Below are 24621 nucleotides of genomic sequence, written 5' to 3' on the forward strand. Positions count from 1 at the left end.
AACGGGATCATTTTATCCTGTTTGTTCTGGTGAAGAGGCGAGGACAGAGTGGTCTGCAAGCATGGAAGACGATGAGCTGCGTGGGCCTTCCAGAGCGCTGGCTGCCTGGGTCTTTCTCCTCGTTTGAAATAAGGGCCCTGTTAAATCCCAACAGATCAAAGCGAGTCGGAAGAGCTATGTCACTGGCAAGCTGCTGCCTACATGCTGCTGCTGGCTCCAACAAGGAGGCTGAGCGCCGGGCTACAGACTGGGTTTGTGACCAGAGTGGTCACAAGGTCGCCCGGTCAATGGGCCTTGGAGAGTGGCATGAGCCAACACAGATGTTCATTCAGGGGCTCCGGGAAACTGGGCTTGTGCCCTAGAGCATGGCTCAAAGGCCCCATTCACTCCCTTTCCGCCCAGCTGCATTCCTGGTGTCAGATCACTGGCTTCTTCAGGGAGAGCCTGAGAGAGAGTGACCTGACACCAGGCCCTGGGTCCCGAAGTCCCAAAGCTAATCCCAGGGGGGAAGGAGAGCTTGCAGCGGGGGACTCCCTCATGTCTCTTCATTCTCTTCCCTCTCGGAGTGCTACCCAGCACGGGGGGAGGCGGGAGAGGAGAGGGTGTGACTGGCTCTGAAGGAACAGCCAGGAGCAGGCAGACTCTAGGCCCCCAGAACATGAAGCCCACCCACTTCCTAAAGCCCAGTTTCAGCCCCAGCAAGCCGACAAGAAACAAATGTCAAACTTGTATCAGGCAAACATAAAACAAATGTTAAACAAGGAGGAATAAAATCACAAATACATAGTTTTGTGCTAGAGACATACAATTGTGTAAGAGCTTATTGGGCTTCTGGAATTGGGGGGAAAAAATCAAGGGTTTCTTTTTTTTTTTTTTTCTTTTTGGGTCACACCTGGCGATGCACAGGGGTTACTCCTGGCTCTGCACTCAGGAATTATTCCTGGCAATGCTCAGGGGACCATATGGGATGCTGGGAATCGAACCTGGGTCGGCCGCGTGCAAGGCAAACGCCCTAACCACTGTGCTATCACTCCAGCCCCCAAAATCAAGTTTTTTGGTGCTCCCAGCCAGGACTTCCTCATGGCTCCAAGTTCAGGGATCACTCCTGGTGTGGCTCGGGGGACCATCTGGGGCACCAGAGACTGAACTCGAGTTAGCCTCATGCAAGGCAAACACCCTACCTGCTATACTATGGCTCAGGCAGCAGTGATTGAAAATTGAGTTTGGCTGAGGACAGGAGGCAGAGGGTAGTGTAACGGCTAGAATAATGGTTCTATGACTTTGGCAACGACCCTCTGAATCCTGCAGGTCCCCATGGGATAGTTTCAAAAATTAAATGGAAGGAACAGGAAACTCTCAGGAGCTAATTACATGTAAGATATTGAGAACGTAACCAGCTTTAGATTTGAAACAGGAAAAGCTATCAACAGGCTCTCACATTCCCACTCCAAACACCCATAGTACGCCTATTTCCCTGTGAAGGCACAGGGCCGGAGAGACAGAGCTCAAAGGACACGCTTGGCATGCGGGATTGATTCTGGGAACCACATGGTCCCTTGAGTACTGTTAGGAGCTGAGCATAGGGCCAGGAGTAGTCCCTGTGCGTTGCTGGTAACAAAACAAGCCTGATTCTTTCTGTGGGTAGGGCTTGGAACACACCATTGATGCCCAGAAACTATTCCTGGTCTTGTGCTCAGGAGTGATCCCTGGTAGTCATCTTTGGGTGAATAAGCAAGATAAGAGCCTTACCTCCTAGACTGTCTTTTCAGAACCCAGTCTGCGTTTTGCCCACCAGGATTGCTTCTGGCTTTCATTTATAGGACAGCACTTAGGTTGGGGAAATCAAATGATGCTGGGGATTGAACCCAGACCTCTCTGAGCCATCTCCCTAGCTCCACTCTTAAGAAAGCCACATGCCCAATTTCAGCAATGACTGGGGGATGGATGGTTCCAGACCTACAGGGAACTTCTGAGTCTCATGTGTACGTGTCTCTCGACTGCCCAGTACTCCAGCAAGCACTCTCCATCCTTCCTTGGTCTTCCCTAGTTTAGGCAGTGAAAGCATTCTTTTAAAAGAGGTCATGCCTTTGAAGGATCTAAATGCTTTAAAAGATCAGCAAAAAACACATTTCACTGCATAATTGCCACAGATTTTATGACAAATGTTTCTGCAAAAGTGAGATGTGCAAAGCTTTAAAAAAAAGTGCTGATATTACTTTATTTAAAATAGAGTCTAATGATTGTGCGGTGATGAGATTACAAGGTAAAACACAGCAATCCTTTCAAGCCCAGCACTGCTCAGTCAGGACTATGTGCAAGCACTGGAGGCTGAACCAGGGCTGGCTGTGTGAGCAAGTGCCTTACCCCTGCACTGTCTCATCAGTCTTTCAACTTTGTTTTGTTTTGGGTTACACCTAACAATCCTCAGGGGTTACTCCTGGCTCTGTGCTCAGAAATTACCCATGGCGATCAGATGAAATGCCAGGGATCAAACCCAGGTTGGCCACATGCAAGTAAGTACCCTACCTGCTATACTATAGCTCTGGTCCCTCTTTAAATTTATTATTATTTTGGTTTCGGGCTACATCCAGTGGTACTCAGAGCTTACTCCTGGCTCTGTGCTCAGAGACGACTCCTTGACAGACTTATGGGACCATACGTGGAGCTGAGGACCAAATTCAAGTGGGCCACGTACAACACCCTACCCACTCTTACTCCAGCCCCTCAACGTGTTTTTTTTTTTTTTCTTCTGGGTCACAGTGGCAGTGCACAGGGGTTACTCCTGGCGTTGAATTCAGGAATTACTCCTGGCAGTGCTGGGGGGACCATATGGGATGCTGGGAATTGAACCCAGTTTGGCCATATGTAAGGCAAATACCCTATCCACTGTATTCCAGCCCCTTAACGTTAAATCCTTTTAAAGAAAAAGATTCTAAGAAAAATTCCAGATCTGACAGCAAGAACTTCGCTAGAGCCACAGTAGTCTTCATAAGATCCTGGGGTCCAACAGGCTGCTGCGGTCTGGTCAAGGGGCGGCGGGAGGGCAATGGTCAAGTCTTAGCATACCAATGAATTTCAAGAGAAAGGTCCAAGAAGTTTATTAGACAGCACAGGGTAAGATACAAAATGATTAACGACAAAGGTCTACGACATACTATCACCCAAGCACCACCTGGCACTACGGTGCTATCCTGCGTGTCTTTCTACCTTCTAAAAGGCTGCCTGAAGAAATGGCGCCCCTCCAGATTGAGGCTTACACAGCGGGATTGCAGAGCTCAATGGGAAGGCTCGGAAAGCTCTGCTGCTCATCACGGGAGGGACGGTGAGCTCAGGCAAGGAATCACTGTAGGTCAGTGTCAACTTCCAAACTTGGTAGAAGGGAGAAAAAATGTGCAAGCAGAGTTTCCGGGGTGCAGAACAGGAGATGGGAGGAGAGGAGGGACCCAGTGGCAGCAGCTGGGACCTGACAGGTCTCGCTTCTACTTCTTCCTCCCGCCTCTCTCCTTGAGGGCCAGGTGGATGACAGCGCCATTAGCCATGTTGTAGTAGGCTAGTGAGTTGGAATCCTTGATGAATATGCCCTGGAAAACAGAGTGCCTGGGTGAGGGGCGACCTGGCCCTCACACGGGGCGCCAGCCCCCCAAGCCCCGATGTTTGGCAAATAGAGGGGTTTACGGAGAAGTGGCGGAGTGGGGCCTGGGAGGATTAGATTGAAGGGCTCCAACTTCTCCCCAAATGCTTTACTCCAAGTTACACTCTTCTCCAGAAGCTGGCCAGGCCCAACCCCATGGAACTAAGACTTCCAAATCATAGGCCTGTAACAGGCATCTCATCTGACAGCAGGAACCTACAGCCGGAGCGGGGAACCATCAGTGTTCAGGAGAGAAAGCACATGGCAGCTGGTCAACAGGCTAAGCTGGATTAGCACTTGTGTCCCTCCTGGAGCCGGGCTCCCCAAGAGGCTAACGACTCTTCAGAACATTCCCAACCCTTCTCTCCAGATCTCCACCCCTACTGTGGACACAGGGCCGGACATGTGGCTGAACAGGGCACCTGCCCCAGCCCCTCCAGTCAGCTGCCTCGCCTCTCAGAGAAGGGCCACATCCCGGAGTCGCCCCTTTTGTTCCCATGAGGGAGTTGAGCTCCTTGGACAAGAGGGTGGGAACCCCAAGTCCAGGACACAGCTGCTCTGACTTACCTCATACTGCAGCTTCTGTTTCCCGGCAGGCATGCCAGTGGCTTCGTGAATCTTGACCTTGATGACAGAAACCTGTGAGATCAGAGAGAAATCAATCACTCATCCTCTCAATTAACTGTCCCCCTGGCCCCAAGGGGCCCCTGCACCTGAGACCCGCTGGCAAATGCCATGCATACCTGGTCCGTGAGAGGGAGAGTGAAGACCAGCACCTGCCCATTCAGTTTCCATTCCGTCTTATCCTGCATGTTGGGCACCTGGACTTTGATGGACACTGGACCCTGAAAAACAGGTGTTGGCCAGTAGAATAGGGAACTTGGAAGTCAAGCAAGCACTATGCTCCCCTATCGCTGGGCCAGTCTAGCCAAGGTCATGCTCCTGGCCTCTGGACCCCTGCTCACAATCTCTGTCTCCTTGAAAATGGTTACTTGCCTGGCCGTGGGATGCAGTAACTTTGCCTATCAAAGCCGTGGACATAAACACTACTGTAACAGGGATTAAAAAGGCAGATAAAACAGAGAGAGCCCTCCCTGGGGGCGGGGGGCTGAAGTGCCGGCACAGAAATATTGGGCCAAACCCAAGATAGACCACAGAGGGATGCACATGAGCTGGGAGGTCAGCCTGGGTGTCCACTTTGGCCCCAGGGACTAGCCTGACACAGTGCTGGCATGAGCACTCTGCGGACAAAACATAAAGCCATGTTTGGGCAGCTCTGCCTTGGCACCTGAGCAAAGGAAGCCAATCATTCAAGAGGATGGAAATGGAGATTTGATGGAATGCACCAGAGGTATGGACCCGGAACTGTACCTACCCTATTTCCTGAGGTACTAAGTAAGCAGCACCAAGATTCCTGCCCCCTTATTCCTAGTACCCTAACAGAAACCTCACAACAGAAAGGCCTCCTAAAGACAGCAGATGGGGGGCAGAAAAAATGAAGAGTAGGCCCAGAACTTGGCCTAGGTGAGGACCTCCACCCCCGCCCCTGGTCTCAATGTCTGCAGCTGACAGTTCACAGCTGTTTACCCATGTGGTTCACCCCCCGCCCAACTGCTGACCCCACATCTAGTGGGTGCTTAGAACCTATCACAGACTTCCCACACCAACCTTAGGCTCCAACAGCCAAAACCATGGGGAAAGAACAGTGGGTCAGGGATGCATGACTTGGACAAGAGAGGATCCCCGACACTCCCATCTCCCCAACCAGATAACCCAGGCCCCACCTTATTTCTGCGCAGGAACTCTTCCTCGGGCATGAGGCTGTCCTCTGTCTTCAGCTTCTTGGAGGTTGGTTCATCTTCCATGGGCGGTGGAGGGTGGACGGGAGGCATTGGGGCTGGGGCAGGGACAGGAGCCACGGGTGGAGCAGGCACAAAGGCTGCAAGGACAGGAACAAGCAGAGGTTTGTGGGCTGAAGAAGGGGCCAGTACCCAGGACTGGCGAGGAGTGTGAGGGAAAGCGCCAAGGTTTCCTGTTTCTTGGCCAGAGGTGTGAAGTGTTGCTCTAGGCTGAGCCTGGCAGCCAGCAGGTTCCCTGAGCCTGGCAGCCAGTAGGTTCCCTGGCAAGGACACCTGGGAGGCTGCCCACACTGCTGACTGGAGGAGGGATAGGATTGGACTAAAAGTCATTTGTAAGGGTACAGAGACCCTGGCTCTGCCATAAAGGCCTCCCATCTCATCCCAGAACTGTGCCCCCCAGCCCCCTAGCCCCTTCTGTTCTCAATTCTCACATGGGGACACTAAGGCTCTCCTGAGTTGACCCCTTCCCTGCTGCAACAGGCAGCACTGCCATCAGCCACTGCTCAGCCTAGACCACCTGAACCAAGCAGCATGGACTGACCTGTTGGTACGATCATGGGAGGTGGGCGAGGTGCCATGATGGGAGGTGCCGAGGGCGGCATGGGTACCACATTGATCCTGGGTGCATGGATGATGGGCGGCATGGGGGCAATCACCGAGCCTGGGGGCAATCGGACCACAGAGGCCATCGGGGGCCGAGGCATGACAGGCACTGCAGACACGACTGTGGTACGAACGGGGGGCGGCATCTGCAAGGGAGAGACCTGCAGAGTAGAGAAAACCAAAGTCAGATCCCAAAAGCACATGCTGCTGCCAGCTGCTCCCATTCACCAGAGTAGGGTGCCCCAACTCACACCCTGGGGCAGCAAGTCTGTCCCACAGATAGCTGCCCTAAGCAACGCTCCTAGGACTCAGCCGGTGGCTAGTGGCAGACGCCAAGAACCACTGAGGAGCTTGGCCAGCGGTTCTCACAAACTCTGAGTTCTATCCCCCTTTCTGTCCCAAGCCTGCTTCTCACAGCTGTCAACTGCCCCTGACCAGTTCTAATCCTCCCAGGCAGCCAGAGGATGTGGCGAGGTCCCCACTTTCAGTGGAGGGCTCTTTCTCACTCAACTTCTAAAGAATGGGCAAGGGGCTCTGGCTTACTGCAGGCGGCCGGGGCACCGAGGTGATGGGTGGGGCCGAGCTGGGGATGTTGGTAGCAGAAGACGGCGGGGGAGGCTGCTGGGGGATTTCGTTGGGCTTGCTGGGGCCGATCTTCTCTTTGGTGTCATCTTCTGGCACCAGGCCTTTGGCCTTATGGATGGCCTCGATCTGCTCCTGGAGGGTAATATTGGCCTGGGCAGCCTGCTGGGTACGGGCCATGCTGCCTGAGTGGCCATCCCAGGTCACCTGCAAAATGGAAAGCCAAGCTGACATTTGTCACAGGTCCTGGAACTGAGGTATCAGGGCGGGGAGGCAATAGGCTCCAATCAGCACTTCACCTTTTCTTCGGGCTTCTGGATCTCCTCCTCGCCAATCTTCTTACCGATGGCAGTTTCTTCCACACCGAAGATGTCGGTACGACGCTCAGCCAACTGCTTCAAGCTACTCTCAATATCCAGACCTGGAGAGGGTCAGAGGACAGAGGCAGGGTGCAGATGGGGAAACTAAGCAAGTGCCAGAGTCTTTTCTGATGCACAGGAGGCCATGTCCATGGCACCAGGCTGACCGCAGGTCCCAGGAGGTCACCCAATTAGCACCTAGCCTGGGTATGGGAGCATGTCCCACCTCTCCACTTAGAACTGTGAGTCAGAAAGGCAACAGGAAGCCAAGGCCACACAACCCAAGTGGCAGTGCTGGGACCATCTCTTGTCCAGCATTTTCCTCTCCTGCTACTTCTCACCTGGCCAGCACAGGCACAGGCAGCCAGTGTCTGAAACAAGCACCCCTTGGGCCAGAACCAGATTTGTGAGAGGCCCGCGGGCTTGTGACCAGCCTATGAGACTGCTCAGAGCTTACCTCGGCTCTATGCTCACAGCACCACAGGTGGTGTCAGAGATGAAATTAAATCCAGGTCAGCCTCGTGCAAGACTCTGTACCATCTCTCTGCCTTAATTGTCTTTTTAGGGAGTCCTTGTGAGAAGTGGGGAGCTCTCTTGCAGGATCACGGGCTATACCTATTTTCAGCAGCTTCTGTGAAGCTCAACTCTTGCTTCCTACATTTGCTTCAACACAGTGCCTGTTTCTAGGCAAGTCCCAGAGTTGGGGTGGGGGGATGCAGGGGTGAGGGAGTCCTGCCTCACCTGGTGCATACACCTCATCATCACTCTGCTTTTCTCGGATGGAACGATCTCGCTGCTCCAGCCAGCGGGGGTCAAGAAGCCCAATGCGCATGTGTTCCTGCATTTTGCTGGCAGGGATCTTCTCCCCCGTGATAGGGGACACCAGATACTCATCTGGAGCTGGGGCTGGAGGCAGGGGCTTGGAGGCTAAAATGAAACAGATGTTTGAGTGAGAACACCAGGTGGCAGTCTGGTTAAAAGAAGGCTATTTCACACATCATTTGTCCAACAAATCTTTTTTGCGGGATGGTCGTGCTGGTGAAGTGAGATGCACACCCGGCAGTGCTCAGGACCTATTCCTGGCTCGGGTGTGACCCCTAGTGGTGCTCAGGGGACCATAAGCAATGGTGGGAACTGGAATTGGGGTAGGCCGCGGGCAAGGCAAGCACCTTTTCCCCGTATTATCCTTTGGCCCTCACCACCCATCTTTCAGGGCCATGTAGTCCCTGACAAAATACAAGGCACCAAGGTAACAGAGAAAGCTGAGTCCCATTCCTCACCGAGGGCTGTGACATAGGGGCCACAGGTGCCCTCCTAGGCACCTGTTAGAAGCCACTGGAGAAGCAAACCGGAGAGAAGGGAGGAAGGCATGCCTTACCTTTGGGGTCATAGTCCTTCCTGACAATGACCTGGTCTGGAGTTGGGGGCAGAGGCGGAGGCATGGGTGTGTCTGGGGGTGGGGGCACTTTCTGCCCTTCGTCTTCATCATCTGAACCCTGAAAAGCAACAGCAGTGGCAGGACTCAGAGAACTCAGAGAGGCAAGGAGTCCAGGCCTCTGCCAGCCAGAGTCCATGTGCTAAGCCTCCCAGGGCGGCCGAGGCCAGCCGGCAGCTGGCCAAGCCGTTTCCTCACAGCATGAATGGGAGCTCCGGGGGCCGTGGCGCGAACACTCTGCCCAGGCATTTCCAGCAGCTGGCACCAGGCAGTCCCAGGAGGCCAAGGGCGCTGACCACACTGGGGAATGGGGTATGGGGCAAGGCGGCACTCAATGGAAGCTGCTCACCAGTGCTGCTGGGAGGAAGAGAAAAAGTCAATTCCCACAGACACAGGGGCCCTTTCTTCTTGGGCGGTACACAAATTCTTTCCAAGGGGAGGAAAGCAACTTGGCTCTGGAGACGCTGGGCCGGCGTGGAGGGCATGGAAGGAAGTGGGTAAGAGGTGGCCCAAGGGAAGCACAGGCTGCCCTCAGGAAAGCTCTGGGAAGTGCCAAAGGATCCTTCGAGGTGAAGATGAAACGCACCCAAGCCTGTCTGTGGTGCAGGGGATCCCGCGCTGAGAGCTGGTGCGGAGGCGGTGGGGGCAGGGCCTCTGGGCAAAGGGGAAGGCCAGAGGACGGGGAGTGCCCAGCCCTTAGGGCCTCATCTATGAATGCATCTTTGTTGCCAGAGCTGGACAGAGGCTCTGTGCCCCAGGGGCTTGGGCAGCGGCTCGGCCAGAAAAGCCTTGTCTGGGGCCCATACCACCTCGCCAGGCTCCATCTCCGGAGGCCTGCTCCTGCGGAAATGGTCCTCCCAGCTCGTCTCCCAACAGCATACCTCATCCATGTCTTGGACTTGGGTGTCCTGGTCCAGCTGAGAAGGCGGCTCCTCAGTCTTCTCCTGTTTCTCATCTTCCTCATCAGATTCAACCTCCATCTCGACCTCCTCACTCTCCCCAAACTTCTCGTAACGCTCCTGAATGAGGATTCGTGCTCCAAGCTCCTCTGGGGTGGTGGGGGGAGGGAAGTTCCCTGGCAGAAGGGGAGCCAGAGTCAGAGGGATGCTTCTGGCCAGGATCCTTATCCAAGGTCCAGACACCTGGCCCTGGGCCACCTGCCCTCCGCAATGATGAGTCCCCAAGGCCGCAGCTGGCTGACTGCATGCCTTGTCCTGGGTTCTGCACAACACATACTGGTCGAATTGGGTTTAAGCGAGCAGTATGGTAAGAGCTGGCAGCAGAGAGGGCCAAGACCCTGACAGAGTCCTCTGGGGGGTGCTGCTGCTCCCTCCAACATCTGTATGAAGGCTCCCGAGATGGCCCCAAGATCCTCTTCCCCATCCAGAGTCACTTCTCCTCGCTGACCTACCTTGCTCGTTGGGTTGGAAATCCACCGTTTCAACCACCACAAAATCGTGCCAGTCAATCTGTGCATAGGCCACCCGTTCCTTCTCCTTTTCCTCCTCTTCCTTCTTCCGCTCACGCTCCTGGAACTTGGCCCACTCCACTCGGTAGCACACCTGCAGTGATGGAGAGCAGCAGGGTACCACACCCAGTTGCACTCAGCTCCCAGGGAGGCGTGTCCCTCCAGGGCCAGCTCTGACACTAGCGCCGCTGGCAGACCAGGAGGTGGCTCTGCACACATGAACCGTGATGGGTGCATCCAGTTCCAGCCAGGCCCAGAGTTTGGACAGTAAGAAAACTGTAGACCAGACACCTCCATCTGGGCCCCAAGGGCAGCCATCTGTTCTAACCACAGCGCTCTCTGCTAGAGCTGGAAGGAGCCATGTTCCCTCCAGGAAGCCGGCTGAAGAGCCAAGTGCCGCAGACTGAGAGGAGCCTCAAAGAGCCACCCCGGCAAACTGAAAACGTGGCGCTTCAAAGGGCAGCGCTCTGCAGGGACTGGCTTGCAGTGAGGGTGGGGGAGAGCTCACAAAGCCAAAAGCAAAATCAAAGGATGATGTGTTGGGGAGCAGAGACAGCAGATTCCTTTGGTCTAGCCACAAGGCTCTGTTCCCATCATTTCTCCTCTGCCTGTGACTTAGCCAGGCAAGGCTATCTCCAAACTTGAAACAAAACTCACGGAATGGGGGCTGGAGCAAAAGTACAGTGGGTAGGGCATTTGCTGTGCACATGGGATCCCCAGCATCCCATGTGGTCCTGAGTTTGCCAGGACTGATTTCTGAGTGCAGAGTCAGGAGCGACCCAGAGCACCGCTGGCTGTGGCCCCAAAGCAAAAGCAAAACAGAACAAACAAAAAACCCCACCAAAAACCAGCTCACATAATTTGTACCATCAAGAACTGGTTGGAGAAATTTAGCTTACCTGATCCAGAACTTCTCGGGGGTTCTCTGCCTCTTTCTTGAGCTTTGTAAATAAACCCTTGGGTGGGATCAAGATCTGAAACACAGGTGAGTCAAAGATGTGGTCAGTGCAGTTCAAGAGCTATCAGGGACTGTGAGAAGTCACGAGCTCTAGGTGTCAATCCTAGTCCAGCTGGCTGGGACATGGGGGAGTTCCTTAACCTCTCTAACCTGGCTTCTTTATATCAACGGTGACACACGACTTAAAGTTGGTATCACACAACTTTAAGGCTTCTGCAAGGATCAGGAGAAAAGTGCACAAAACCAAGGACAGAGAATGAGAGAAAGAGCGCTGGCCACACTCAGTAGTACACAGGGCTGATCCTGGCTCTGTGCCTTGGGGTCACCTGGAGCTGCTCACAGGGATTGTAAGTGGTGCTGGGGATTAAACTCGGTTTGGCCGTGTGCAAGGTAAGCGCCCTACCTGCTGTATTCTCTCTCCAGCCCTGATGGGTCTGTTTAGAGGGCACAGCAGCCGTGCGTGTGTCTGGGAAGCATATGGTTCTGGGGATCAAACCTGGGGCTTCTTCCATTGAGCTATCTCCCATGCCCTGTGCCGGGTGTTCAACGCTATCAGGAATCATGTGGGTTCAATCCTTAGAATACCAAAAAATCAACCACCAGTTTATTACCAAAACCAGTGATAGACTGTCCCTACATGACACTGTCTCAGGGGACGGATGTGCCCTATCCTTTGGTATGCATTACTAGGCATTCCCTGATCATCTATTAAGGCCACAGTTCACTGATCCCACCTCCCTAGATTACTGATCTCTGCTTTTAACGCAGTCTGCATTTTCTGCTATGCTGGAGATCAAATACCGGGCATTACAGACACAAGTCACACAAGCAAACGTCACACCAGCTGTACTATCGCTCTGGCCCTGTCTCATTCTCTTTGTACCCCTTCCCAGGAATCTACCCATTCTAAGATTTTCTTTATGACCAGAGACAGTCACCAGAATCTTTAAGTTAAGAGTACGACCTGTTACTCAAGGGGGGAAAAGGAACATAACAAGAAAAAGAGGTTGGGGTAGTTTTAGCCTCAAAGCAGTTCCTCGAGGAGCATGCACTCAAAAGTCCACATAAAATTAATAATGTGAGGGACCAGAGCAATAGTAGAGCAGGTAGGGCGTTCTCCTTGCACAAGGCCTGTGCCCAACCTGGGCGTGACACCCAGCTCTCTATATGGTCCCCAAAGCCCCACCTGGAGATCCCTGAGTGCACAGCCAGTTGTAAGCCCTAAGCATAGCTCCGTGTGTGTGGGATGGGGGGAGGGGAATTGTGTGTGGGGGGGTGGGGGGGTGGGTAGAGAGAGAGGGAAAAGACAAGAATAATAGGAATCTTCACCTCTCTGTCTGTTTTTGCTCCTACAAAGTGAGGCAAAATCACCTCTTTCCTGGGTTCTTGTGAGAATAAATTAAGTTGCAGGAGGCAATAAATATTAAAGACTTGCTTATTCTCACATTCAACTGGAACTTTTTTTGGTGCTGTGTGTGGGGGTGGGGTAAGCAGGGGTTTGAGGCCACACCTAGTGGGACTCAATGTAAAGCATATATTCCAGTTCTTTGAGCTATTTTCTAGCCCTGAACTGGAATATTGTTTGTTTGGGGGGGGGGGGGGAGAGGGTATACATGGGTGCTCTGTGCTTTTTCCTGTCTCTGTGCTCAGGGATCACTCCTGAGAGGGCTCATAGGAACCACATGTGGTGCTGGCATCAAATCCAGGTTGGCCACATGCAAGGCAAGTGCCTTATGCCCTCTGTTTTTGAGCCACACTCCGTAGTGCTCGAGGTCACTCCTGGGTCTGCACGCAGGGATCACTGTTGGTATATTCGGGGAACCATATGGGGTACCAGGGATTGAACCTGGGTTGGATGCATGCAAGGCAAGAGCCCTACCCACTGTACTATGGCTCCGGCCTCAGCACCTTAAGCCCTCTGGTATCTCTCTGGCCCGAAATGGAAATGCTTAACATCTGTGGTATCCTTGTAGACACGAGGTGGATGGAGTATACATGGTTAAGAAGCCTCCCTTCCCTGGGCCTGCCCCACAAGCCCAGGTACCTTGGTATACTGTTCTACCAGCTTGGTGAAGTAGTTGAAAAGGCTGTGCTGGGGGCGGAGGAAGTCGAACTGGTAGTTGCGCTGCTCTTTCTGCATCAGCTGGGTCAGGAACTGACGCCCATTCCGGGCCACGAACTGAGCTGTGAGCTTGACCACATCCAGGTCGAAGGCAGAGATGGACGGGGGATCTGCAATGAACTCGAACTCCGGAGGGGGCTCTTTGGGCACGATGGTCTCTTGGATCACCTGGGCCTGGACCTAAGAAGACACAGAGGGAGTGAGGAGAGTGGCGAAGGGCTAGGTGGGTTAAGAGGAGGATGCATCCCGGGCAGGACGGCGCCTACTGTTCTGCTCAGCATGTGAACCCCACATGCATCTTGTAGGAGAGAATCCTAATATGCGGCAGTGCCAGTTTCCTGGCCAACAGAGGCCTCAGCAACCTGAATGGCTCTGGGACTCCTGCCCTTTGTGCTTGTTCTTGTGCTGAGACTGGGCCAGAAGTGGCTGGCAGAAGATCGAACAGGAACATGGCCTATTAAATCCCATCCAAAGGGGACAAAGGATACAGTAACTCCCACAAATGCAGAAGGGTCCCGTGGACAGTGCAGCGCCACATTTACTCCCTCACTGGCCCCCCTGAGGACCACTGCTGTGGCCAGAACAGATAATGTGAATCCTTTCCACAAGGCAAGGTCTACTCCAACCTTGCCCTCCCATCTGACCTCCCAGCAAAGGTCCCATAGGGGAGTGGAGCAAAATAAAATGAACGGACTGGTTTAGGTCTTGACAGAAGGCAACGTGTGCTGGCCTTTCTGCTGTCAATGACAATCCTAGCACTGGGCCACGAAGCTTCTGACCCAACCTAACGGTGGGGAAGTGAAGGCAAGCAACAGAGACCAGGGATGGGTGGAACAAGGGCCCACAGCATATCTTGGAACTGTCCCCGCCCAGTGGTCAGGGCAAGTTACAGCTCCCTTTGCTGTAGGCTCCATCACTCCTGCCAGACCTTCAGACTCCTCATTAGTGAACTGGTTACTCTGTGGGCCTGCTCGGGCAGCCCCTAGGGGGCGTCACTGAAGCAAGGCACTAAAGCATCAAGCACGGTCAATGGACAGTGCAGTCTGAGCTTCGGGCTCCACAGTGCTCCTGGAGAAGCGATGTGATTTGCCCTGTGGCCCTGCACTTCCCTGACCCCGTGAGCGCTGCTGCTCACCTTCTGGGGGAGCTGCTGCTGTGCGGCCTGCTGCTGCTGCTGCATGACCTTCGGGATGGCGGCCGAGGGCTCCTGAGCCTTCCCCTCCTTGAACTCGCTGACCTTGTGGCGGTAGTAGGCATGGTAAGGATCATTGGGGTTCAGGAAGTTGAATTTGGGGTTGTTGATCTCGTTCTGTCGAATCCGGGCTTCAAATTCAGGTCCATTTCTGGAAAGAGGAAAAGGGTGGCAGTGAATAGCTGCTAATTTCAATTCCCACCTACCCGATACCACCTCAAAGGACTACCCATCTACTCCTCAAAATGGCAAGGTCTCCTGCAGTCCAGGAGCACTGGTACCCAGGGTCACCTGCTTCACTCAAGCTTGCACAGATGTGCTCAATCCCTCCAGCTCCCAGACCTGTCCTTCTTTCTTCAGTCTGTTTTTTGGAGAACACCCAGCAGTGCTCGGACACTATGCACTGAGTGCCAGAGATCAAACCTAGGACTCCAAGAAGCAAACCATGTACTCCCACCCTGAGCATCTCCCCAGCCTCAGGCCTGTCAATCTAACAGCAGGGTGTAAATTTTGCTGGGTTTACATTGCCTTATGGTTTGTTCTTTCCAAAACCATCTGCACTGGGGGGCTGGAGCAACAGCACAGCGGGTAGGGCATTTGCCTTGCACACAGCCGACCCGGGTTCGATTCCCAGCATCCCATATGGTCCCCTGAGCACCGCCAGGAGTGACTCCTGAGTGCAAAGCCAGGAGGTAACCCCTGTGCATTGCCAGGTGTGACCCAAAAAGCAAAAAAAAAAAAAAAAAAGGAAAACCATCTGCACTGGCTGGAAGGAGAGTGCAGTGGACAGGACACTTAGCTTGCAAGCAGCAGAGCGGGGTTTGATGCCTGGCACTCCATATGGTCCCCAAGCACTGCCAGGATTAATCTCTGCAGAGCCAGGAGTAAGACTTGAGCATTGCCAGGTACGGCCTCCAAACAAAACCAAAACCCAATCTGCATTAGCCACCTCCCCCACCATGGTTCTTTCCTCCTCCCTTATGTCAGGGCTTACTCCTTCCTGGTTCTGTGCTCAGGGATTACTCTTGGTAGTGCAGGTGATCGACCCGAGGTTGACTGCATGCAAGGCAAGCACCTTAACCCTTGGACAGCCTCTCCGGTCCAAGTTTTAAAGGAAAAACAGTGGAATAAGACAGCCATTAGACAGAGTAATACTGTTAAAAGTTTAATTCAAGGGGCCTGAGAGATAGTATAGTGGGTAGGGCCCTTGTCTAGCATGTGGCCTGCCTGGAATCAAATTTTGAGTGCAGAGGTTGGAGCAATAATATAGCAGGTAGGGTGTTTGCCTTGCATGTGGCCGACCCGGGTTCAATTCCCAGCATCCCATCTAGTCCCCTGAGCATCACCAGGAGTAATTCCTCGTAGTGCAAAGCCAGGAGTAACCCCTATGCATCGCCGGGTGTGACCCAAAAAGAAAAAAAAAATTGAGTGAAGAGCCAGGAATAACCCCTGAGAACCACTAGATATAAACCAACTCCAGCCCCCCGCCCCACCCCAATAAGTATTCTGGTTCAAGATTGACGCCAGTTCCCTTAGTCAAAAGAGGGGGAGACCAAATACTGGAGCAGTGGTAAAGGCATCCCCAAGACCTGTGAAAGCAGAGGGGCCATCCTGTAAACGTGAGATCCACTCCAAGTGGGTGCTGGGGGCTGGGGGGTGCTGTATCTCCTCTAACCAGATCCCTGCCCTCAGAGCTGCCTCGACACCCGCAATGAGCACCTCAGGGTTGACACCTGACTTCTGTGCTCACTCGGCTTTCACACTCTGGCATCATCAGCTTAAGGGGTGCAGGAAGTGCTGCATCCCAGATTAGCACCTCCACCAATATGTGACCTACTGATACCAGGCAAGCTCCTCAGCAAGTTCTGGTCACACTCCCGTCATGTGACTAACACCAAGAGGCCTCAGTCTGCCTGCTCCTGAAGCTGCCTACTCCACCCCAGGCTCGGAGTGGCAGCCCCGTGCCCCCCCCTGCCTCGCCTTCCAGAAGGCGAGGGAATGCATGCTTTCACACTGCTAAACTAGGCCGCCACACACACATATGCCCAGAACTGACACACAGTGCTGGGAAAGGGGACTCTGGTGGTCTCCTCTACCACTGCCTACCACGCCACAACCTCCCCCGACATCTGGGAACAATCTGAAAGTTAAAACACAGCAAGAAGGCAGGCGGGTTCATTCCGAATGACATCACTGCACTAAATCAGCTTTGTGTTAATTTTAGAATTATATGCTCAAACACAAGGAGTAGATTTTCAGCAGGAAAAAGACATGATTCTGACTCAACCCAGCTGCTGGAACATTTTAACAGTAATTTCTACTTCAGTTCCCTGTCAGGAAAATAGAAGACAAGACCTAATCTAGAGAAAATAGTCTCCTTTAGGAAATCCACTTGGTCGCAGATTTTTACTATCTACTCTATCAAAGTGTGAACTGGAGAGAAGTGAAGCAGAGGGTCCTTCCTCATCCCTCACCTCATCCTAGAGAGATGCTAGCCCAAGCCTTCATTGCAACATAAAGCTTGCGGGGGTCAGAGAGATAGTGTAGGAGGTAGGGTGCATGCCTTGCACATGGCCAACCTGCATCCAATTCCTGGAGCCCCACATGGCCCAGGGGCCAGGAGTAAGCCCTGAACACCATATAGTGTGGCCCCTCCACTTTAAACAAGCTAGTTCAGATTCTACACGTGTCCACAAAGGCGATCATCGCAGTCACAAATATATCTAGAGAGGCTCGAGCAATAGTACAGCAGATAAAGTGCTTGCTCTGTATGTAATCAACCCAGGTTCGCCATCCCATATGGTCCCCTGAGCCCTACCAGCAGTGATCCCTGAGCAGAGCCAGAAATACGCCCTGAGCACCACTGGGTGTAACCCGAAAATTTCAAAAAAAGAGAAGGAAAAAGAAAAAACAAAAATAAAATCTAGAAATGTAGACATATAAACCTGTTTTTTTTTTTTCATCCCCACTCACAGTGCTCAGGGAATTTCTCTGGCTCTATGCTCAAAAATGATGTTTGGCAATGCTCAGAGGGACCATATGCAGTGCCAGGGATCAAAGTGGATGGAGTCAGCAGACGGAAGTCAAATACATTATCTCCTACCCCATCTCTCCAGCCCCTACAAATATAGGCCACACTCAGCAGTGCTCAGGGGACCATATGTGGTGCTAGGGATTGCCTAGAGTCAGCCATGTGCAAGGCAAACACCCTACCCGTTGTACTATCTCTCCAGCCCTACAAACTTTTCTTTCTTTTCTCTCTCTTTTATTTTGGGTCACATCCAACAATGTTCAGGGTGTACACCTAGCTCCGCACTCAGGAATTACTCATGGTGGTGCATCGGGGACCATATGGGATGCCGGGATCAAACCTGGGTTGGCTGCGTGCAAGACAAACGTCCTACCTGCTGTACTACTGCTCTGGCCCCCAAATTTATCTTCAAGCGTTTGGATAAACTCTTATTTCAGTGGCAGCAGAAGCTGGCATAAAATCATTGGAAAAGTACTTGGCTCCTCAGCTAGTAAAATACCACAGAGAATTTTCTTCTGAGGCAATCATCTCAAATGCAAAGAACATACTCAGAGACTCGCCCATGGCTTCATTTGCCAAACTGAAGTGGCAGGAACAACCTCAAAGGAAAGTCCAGCAGAGATATCTGGGGGAAGGAAGAAGGCCCTTCACCTCCTCCGGACACATCCTCTCTCGGGAGGAGGGCTAAGCACTAGGGAACAGGGGAAAACGCTTACCACATGGCGCCAAAGAGGAAAGCAGGATGTGAAAGCATCCCTGCTAGTATTACATGGCTCTAAAATAGGATGCCAAGGGTCCGAAGAAAACAGGAAAAAGTGAAAACAGCTGGTAGGATCTATTCTGGTTGTCAGACTGTGATGCTACTTCCCCCCAACACCCTTTTCCCATTTTTTTGCTTTTTATACTAGGGTGGGGAGAGGGGAAGGAAGAACACTTCTATAAGACAACAAACATGTATGGTAAGCACAACCTGGGACCCTCAAACAACATGGTTGGATAACCTTTAAACAGGCCAGAGCCACAGTTAGTATAGTGGGTAGAGAGCTTGTTTTACACATAACTGGCTTGGGTTCAATACCTGGCACAGCATATGGTCCCGAGCTAGGAGTGATCTCTGAGCAGAGCTAGGAGTCTGAGCACTGCCAGGTATGATTCAAAAACTCCAATCAAAAAGCCCAGAGGGGGCTGGAGTGATAGCACAGCGGGTAGGGCGTTTGCCCTGCATGCAGCTGACCCGGGTTTGAATCCCAGCATCCCATATGGTCCCCTGAGCACTGCCAGGGGTGGTTCCTGAGTGCACAGCCAGGAGTAATCCCTGTGCATCGCCAGATGCAACCCAAAAAGCAAAAAAAAAAAAAAAAAAAAGCCCAGAGGTGGGGCTGGAGTAATAGCACAGCGGGTAGGGCGTTTGTTGTGCACGTGGCCGACCCAGGTTTGATTCGAAGCATCCCATATGGTCCCCTGAGCACCGCCAGGAGTAATTCCTGAGTGCAGAGCCAGGAATAACCTCTGTACATCGCCAGGTGTGACCCAAAAAGCAAAAAAAAAAAAAAAAAAAAAAAAAGCCCAGAGGTGAAGAGAAGGGGACAGTGGTGGTGGGATTGCTGTTGGAATATTAAATGTCTGTAACAAATTATTGTTACAACTTTGTAAACCATGGTGTTTAAATAAAATGTGTTTGGGGGGAAGGAAGGGGCGGGAGGGGGGGGAAAGCAGGGGCAGAAGCCTAGAGGTGGGACTGGAGAGGTAGTATAGCAGATAGAGCGCCTGACTTACATAGAGATGACCTGGCATTCCATATGGTCCCTCAAGCCTGCCAGGAGTAACCTTGAGCAATCCCAGGTGTGGCCCCAAAATAATCAAACAACAAACAAAAGCCCGGAGGAGTAAAATCAATACCAAGGTGCGCGAGACTCTAAATCAGATGAAGGAGTCTGGAATCGGCAGAGCGTGACACCAACCAGAGTAACCACTTCCTAAGTTTTGTTTTATGAGATGACAGGGAAGGAAGGAAGCAACTGTAAGTGGATTACGAGGGAAAGCTGCCTCAGGGAGTTGGTGTGGCCTGGGGGAAGCCTAGGGTGAGGGCAACTCCTGCTTCATGGAGGAAATTGTTCAGTTCGTCAAGAGAAGTCAGAAACCCAGATTTATTGTGCAAGCTCATTTTTTAAAATGTTAACCACTAGTTCAACTTGTTAAAAAAAAAATTACAGTGCCAGAGAGACAGTACAGGTGTTAAGGCACTTGCCTTGCACGTGGCCAACCCTGGTTCAATTCCTTGCATTGCCCTTGGTCCCCAGAGCATCACCAGGACGATCTAAGAACTCAGAACTGGGAGTAGCCCCCAAACTCGCCACCACCCAAATAAAATTTACAAATATTGTGAGGACAAAGGCTGGAGAGAATAGTACAGCAGGTAGGGTGTTTGCCTTGCACGCAGCCAACCCAGGTTTGATCCCAAGCACCCGATATGGTCCTCTAAACCCACCAGGAGTGATCCTTGAATAACCCCTGAGGACCACTTGGTATGTTCTCCCCACTCTCCCAAAAACTCTAAGGACATACAAAAGATCTATAGGCCAGATGGAAATGCTAGATGCAAAAAGAACACTTTATATACCCTAACCTAGGGGATATGTTTGCCTTTTGTTTTATTTTGTTTTGAGGCCACACCACGTGATGCTCAGGGTTACTCCTGGCTCTGTGCTCAGGAATTACTCTTAGTGGTGCTCAGGGGACATATAGGAAGCTGGAGATCAAACCCAGGTTGGCTGCGTGCAAAGCAAATGCCCTACCCACTGTACTACCGCTTTGGCCCCTAGTCTTTGGATGAAATGTGATCACTGTCACTGTCATTGTCATCCCTTGCTCATCGATTTGCTTGAGCGGCACCAGTAACGTCTCCATTGTGAGACTTCTTGTTACTGTTTTTGGTATATCGAATACACCAAAGGTAGCTTGCCAGGCTCTGCCGTGAGGGCGAGATACTCTCGGTAGCTTGCCGGGCTCTCCGAGAGGGGCGGAAGAATCAAACCTGGGTTGGCCGAGTGCAAGGCAAACGTCCTGCCACGTGTGCTATCACTCCAGCCTATGAAGATTAATCCATCTGCAGGGCCAGAGATATAGCTCAGTGACAGAGGACAAGCCAAAAGGAATGAGGTCCTGGGTTTGATCCTGGCACCATCAAAACAAATGAAAGAAGATCCTGCCCAAAGAAGTGAATGTGTTAGGACTGATTTTCTAGTCAGCTGAAAAGCACCTGCATGGTGGCCCTGGCTGCAGCTGGGTCGGCTCCTGTCCCAGAGCTCCTGCACTGGCACCTCACTCCTAGTGAAGATGGGGTATCTGAGGCTTTGAGGAACACAGTTGCACAATAATATGACCAACCCCCCTTCTGTCTTACTCAGGCATGAGCTCAGACACAGACACACATATTACCTGTGACCAAGCTGCCTTCCAAGACTTTTCCCCAGTCCAATCTAGAAGCAGGTTCCTGAGAACCCTGGGACTGGATGTAAGTCATCATCTGCCACTACCAAGATGATGATGCAGGAGAGGGTAGTCCTGCCCACTGTCTATGTCACTGCCATGTTGCATTCTAGATGAGCTTATAGGCCCAAGCTTATAACTCCTCTCTAAAAACCCCAGTGCAGGCAAGGGGTGCAGGGAGGGTGAGAGGGGGAGAGGGAGGGGGAGAGGAGGAAAGGGAGAAAGGGGGAGAGGTGGAGAGGGAGTGGGGGACGGAGGGAGGGAGAGAGAGAGAGAGAGAGAGAGGAGAGAGACACAGAGAGAGAGAGAGAGAGAGAGAGAGAGAGAGAGAGAGAGAGAGAGAGAGAGCGCACAGCAGAGAGGGCACTTGCTTTGCAGCCCCAGGTTTGATACCTGAGCACAACCAGCTGTGGCCCACCCCCCTCCCTTTCAAATAATAAAACAAAACAAAAATAAAAAACCCAGTAGCGGGGCCGGAGTGATAGCACATCGGGTAGGGCGTTCGCCTTGCACGCGGCCGACCCGGGTTCGATCCCCGGCATCCCATATGGTCCCCCAAGCACCGCCAGGAGTAATTCCTGAGTGCAAAGCCAGGAGTGACCACTGAGCATTGCTGGGTGTGACCCAAAAAGCAAAAAAAAAAAAAAAAAAACAAAAAATAAAACCCAGTAGCGACCCTGTGCAGACTCATGTTTTTCAGAACTAAAACCCACCCACTATTTATCCCCATGACAAAAGTTGCAGTTACCTGGCAACAAAGCTGGCGGTTTTGTCCACAATATTCCTGACCTCCGGAGGAGGGTAAATAATCCCCACCACTGGCTTGGAAGGGGTAGAATCCTCCTTTGAAGAGGCATCTTCTTCGGTGGGCTGTGAAAACAGGAAAAGCAAAAGGGCCTGAAGTTGCTAGTTTGGGCTGCAGGCGCACAGCTAAAACTCCTCGAGGACTATAGACATTCTTCCACAGACGCCCTTCAGGGTCAGACCCTCGCAGTCGGAAGAGGGGTTCTCTTACCAGTGCTAAGCCTACATGAGACTCTCTTGGGAAGCCACGAATAGAGCAGCCTTGGGGCAAAGATGAAGTATATGCTTTGCGTTTGGGAGTCTGGGGTTCGATCCTGAGCATCACCCTGTTTGGCAGTCCCTGTCCCCCAAAAGATAGTCTCCTTGGCTCCCCCCAGCTAGAAAAAGACCTGAATTTTTATCAAGTGCCCAGGTGCTTGAGATGGAAAGGTGCTGACAGAATCATGTCCAGGAGCTGAAGAGATGGTATTGGAAGGATGGTGCAGGGCAAAGGAGCGTGTATGCATGCAGCTGAGTGTGACTGAATCCCTGGCACTACATATGGTTCCCCAAGCCCCACCAGGGGGCAATCTTGACTGAGCACGGAGCCAGGAACAGACCCCGAGTACCACTGGGTATGGTTCTGCACCCCACCCCCCTACCAATCCAAAACAAAATAACCCGTGTGCTGGAATCCAGAAGAACATGTTTGTATCCTACATCCCAACCAGGTATGTCCTGGCACAGACTTCTGAGAACTTATCAAACAAACAGGCTCTCAATGCCCTTTCCCAGTGTGAACTCCAGGAGCAATGCTGCAAAGCGTTCTGAAATTCCAGGGAATACACAGTAGCAACTGTTATTTAAGTATCAACTTCAGGGTTACCTGGCTGTGTGGACACTCCTGAAACAACCCTCTGCTCTGGGCTGGACCAATGGTACATTGCCTTGCACACAATTGACTAGCTTTTTTTGGGGAAGGATCACACCCAGTGGTGCTCAGGGGTTACTCCTGGCTCTACACTCAGGAATGACCCGTCGGTGCTTGGGGGACCATATGGGATGCTGGGGATCGAACCTGAGTTGGTCCTGTACAAGTCAAAGTCCTACCCACTGTACTACTGCTCCGGCCTAGCTGACCTGGTTTTGATCCCCTGGCACCCTTGTACGGTCTCCAAGCCCTGCCAGGAGTGATCCCTGAGCACAGAGCCAGTTTACCCTTGACCAGAGGCCACTAAATTTCTCAGCTTCTTGGCATTTATCTCCGGTAGGACGTGACCTTCCCCTGGTGACTAAAGATGTCAGGAGAACTGACAGCTACTTCATTATTTGTGGAGGGGGCTGGGACAACCAAGTGACAAAAGCACCTGCTATGTGAGCATGTGATTGAGAACTCAGTCCCTGGGGCCACCCTACATGCACTGACACTGAGAGGTGGTCCTGGGGCCTCATTCTATGTGCCAGTACAACTAAAGTGTGCAAAACTGGTGACCCCTGGCCAGCACAGCAACATGGAGGAAAAATAAATACATACTTATGCACACATATGCATATATCTAAGGAAAGGACAGGAACCTTATCTGTCATGTTCCCTTCCCAAATCACCTTCCCAAAAATTCTTATTCATCCTTCTAGAGCAGCGGGTGAGATGGCACTGGGGCAATGCTAGAGGGATCCAGGCAGCAGAAGGGGCCTCAGAAACAACCCGGGGATGGGGCCAGAGAGGTAGTACAGTAGGTAGGACGCTTGCTTTACACACAGGCGACCTGGGTTTGAGCCACATGGTCCCTGGAGTACCACCTCGAGTGCAGAGCCAGGTGTAACCCCTAAACATCACTGGGTGTGGCCCCAAAACAAAAACAAACGAAACAACTGGTGGACACTTTTAGTTTGCTCCTTGAAAGTAGATAAGATTGCTATGAGGGTGATGGAGACATGGACATGGATGGACGGAAATGGACACACACACACACACACACGCATGCACACGCGCTTTTTAACCAAAATGTGCCAAAGAACTTGGAGAATCTCTGTTCTAAGGCAAATTAATTACTTCTCCCGTGAATCTCACCGTCCTTAATCTCCCTTCTACCCATCAAAGCTACCCATTAATTACTGCTTCTTTTGCATTTGACTTTTCCGGGTTTTTTTTTTTTTGCGGGGGTCGGGGCACAGCCGAAGGTGCTTGGGGAAATCACTTCTGGTGGGGCTTGTTGGGGAACCGATATGGGGTGCCAGGGATGGAACCCGGGTCGGCCGCGAGCAAGGCATGCGCCTTCCCCGCGGTTCTCTCCGGCCACTGGCCGTTCTAATAATACCGGGCCTACCACACCTGCAACGTCTGCATATTTCCCTACTCTGCTGCTTGAGGCCCGTTCACAGGCTGTCTGGCCCGTAGCAATAAACTTCAGGGCGCAATTAGCAGGAGGTGGAACGCGCACAAGGCGGTGTCCCGGCCGGGCTCCTTCAAGGCGGGGCTTGCGGCCCATTCATTCCGGTAACGGTGCCGCCGGCCCACGGCTGGCTGGGCCCGAGCCCCGAGTCGACGCTGAGCATTCACAAAGCCGACGGGCCTAGGGGCGGGGAAACTGGGGGGGCGCGGTGCACCGCGGGCCGGTGGCGGGGCCGGACCAACGGTCCTCCACCTCGAACGATGCATCCTCCCGCGACCTCGCTCACAAGGCGGAGTCCGACTGAGAAGATCTGGCGGGGGCGGGGGGCGGTTCGAGACCCCACGTTTCTGACCGATTCCCCAGAGCGGCGACCGGCCCTCTCCGGACGCGAGCCGGTCCCGCCCGCGCGCGGCCTCCTGGGACTTGCAGTCCCGCCGGAGCTGAGGAGCGAGGCCGGCCGCCGGGCGGGAGGCACGCCGGGCCGCAAGGGGCAGGGGCGCAGTACCTGTTTGGGCTCGGCGGCCGCGGGCGGCGGCGGGGGCACCGCCTGCACGGGTCCGGCCGGCATGACCGCGACGCTTAGGGCTGCCAGTCCGCCTTCGGGTCGGGCAACGGTGCTGCGTCAAGGAAGCGTCCGGCAGCGACCGGACGACAGGCAAGCAAGATGGCGGCAGCTGAGCACGTCGCCGCCGCGGCGGGGATGACGCACTTCCGGG

General features: G+C 52.9%; 1 protein-coding gene across 1 annotated transcript; it reads right to left on the reverse strand.

Annotated features, from left to right (window-relative positions):
• Positions 1–3082: 3082 nt before the first annotated feature.
• Positions 3083–24613, reverse strand: SF3A1 (splicing factor 3a subunit 1). Its single transcript, XM_055147279.1, has 16 exons — positions 24411–24613; positions 21478–21599; positions 14153–14360; positions 12940–13197; positions 10837–10911; positions 9881–10031; positions 9351–9544; positions 8413–8530; positions 7776–7961; positions 6975–7096; positions 6637–6882; positions 6032–6254; positions 5416–5570; positions 4375–4476; positions 4199–4270; positions 3083–3581 (listed from the first exon to the last, which is right to left on the reverse strand). Exons 1-16 carry the CDS (start codon positions 24471–24473, stop codon positions 3480–3482), a joined length of 2397 nt encoding a protein of 798 aa, XP_055003254.1. The 5' UTR covers positions 24474–24613; the 3' UTR covers positions 3083–3479.
• Positions 24614–24621: the final 8 nt, after the last annotated feature.

The sequence above is a fragment of the Sorex araneus genome, chromosome 9, assembly GCF_027595985.1.
Source record: "Sorex araneus isolate mSorAra2 chromosome 9, mSorAra2.pri, whole genome shotgun sequence".
NCBI classification, from domain to species: domain Eukaryota; kingdom Metazoa; phylum Chordata; class Mammalia; order Eulipotyphla; family Soricidae; genus Sorex; species Sorex araneus.

Bases quoted from the DNA above. Each gene is read 5' to 3' on its own strand.
- SF3A1 (XM_055147279.1), bottom strand. From the start codon at position 24,473: ATGCCGGCCGGACCCGTGCAGGCGGTGCCCCCGCCGCCGCCCGCGGCC. The intron at 10,032-10,836 runs GTAAGCTAAATT...CCATCACTGCAG, and splicing joins CCCGAGAAGTTCTGGATCAG to GTGTGCTACCGAGTGGAGTG. The intron at 8,531-9,350 runs GTATGCTGTTGG...GTTGCTTTTCAG, and splicing joins AAGTCCAAGACATGGATGAG to GGTTCAGATGATGAAGACGA.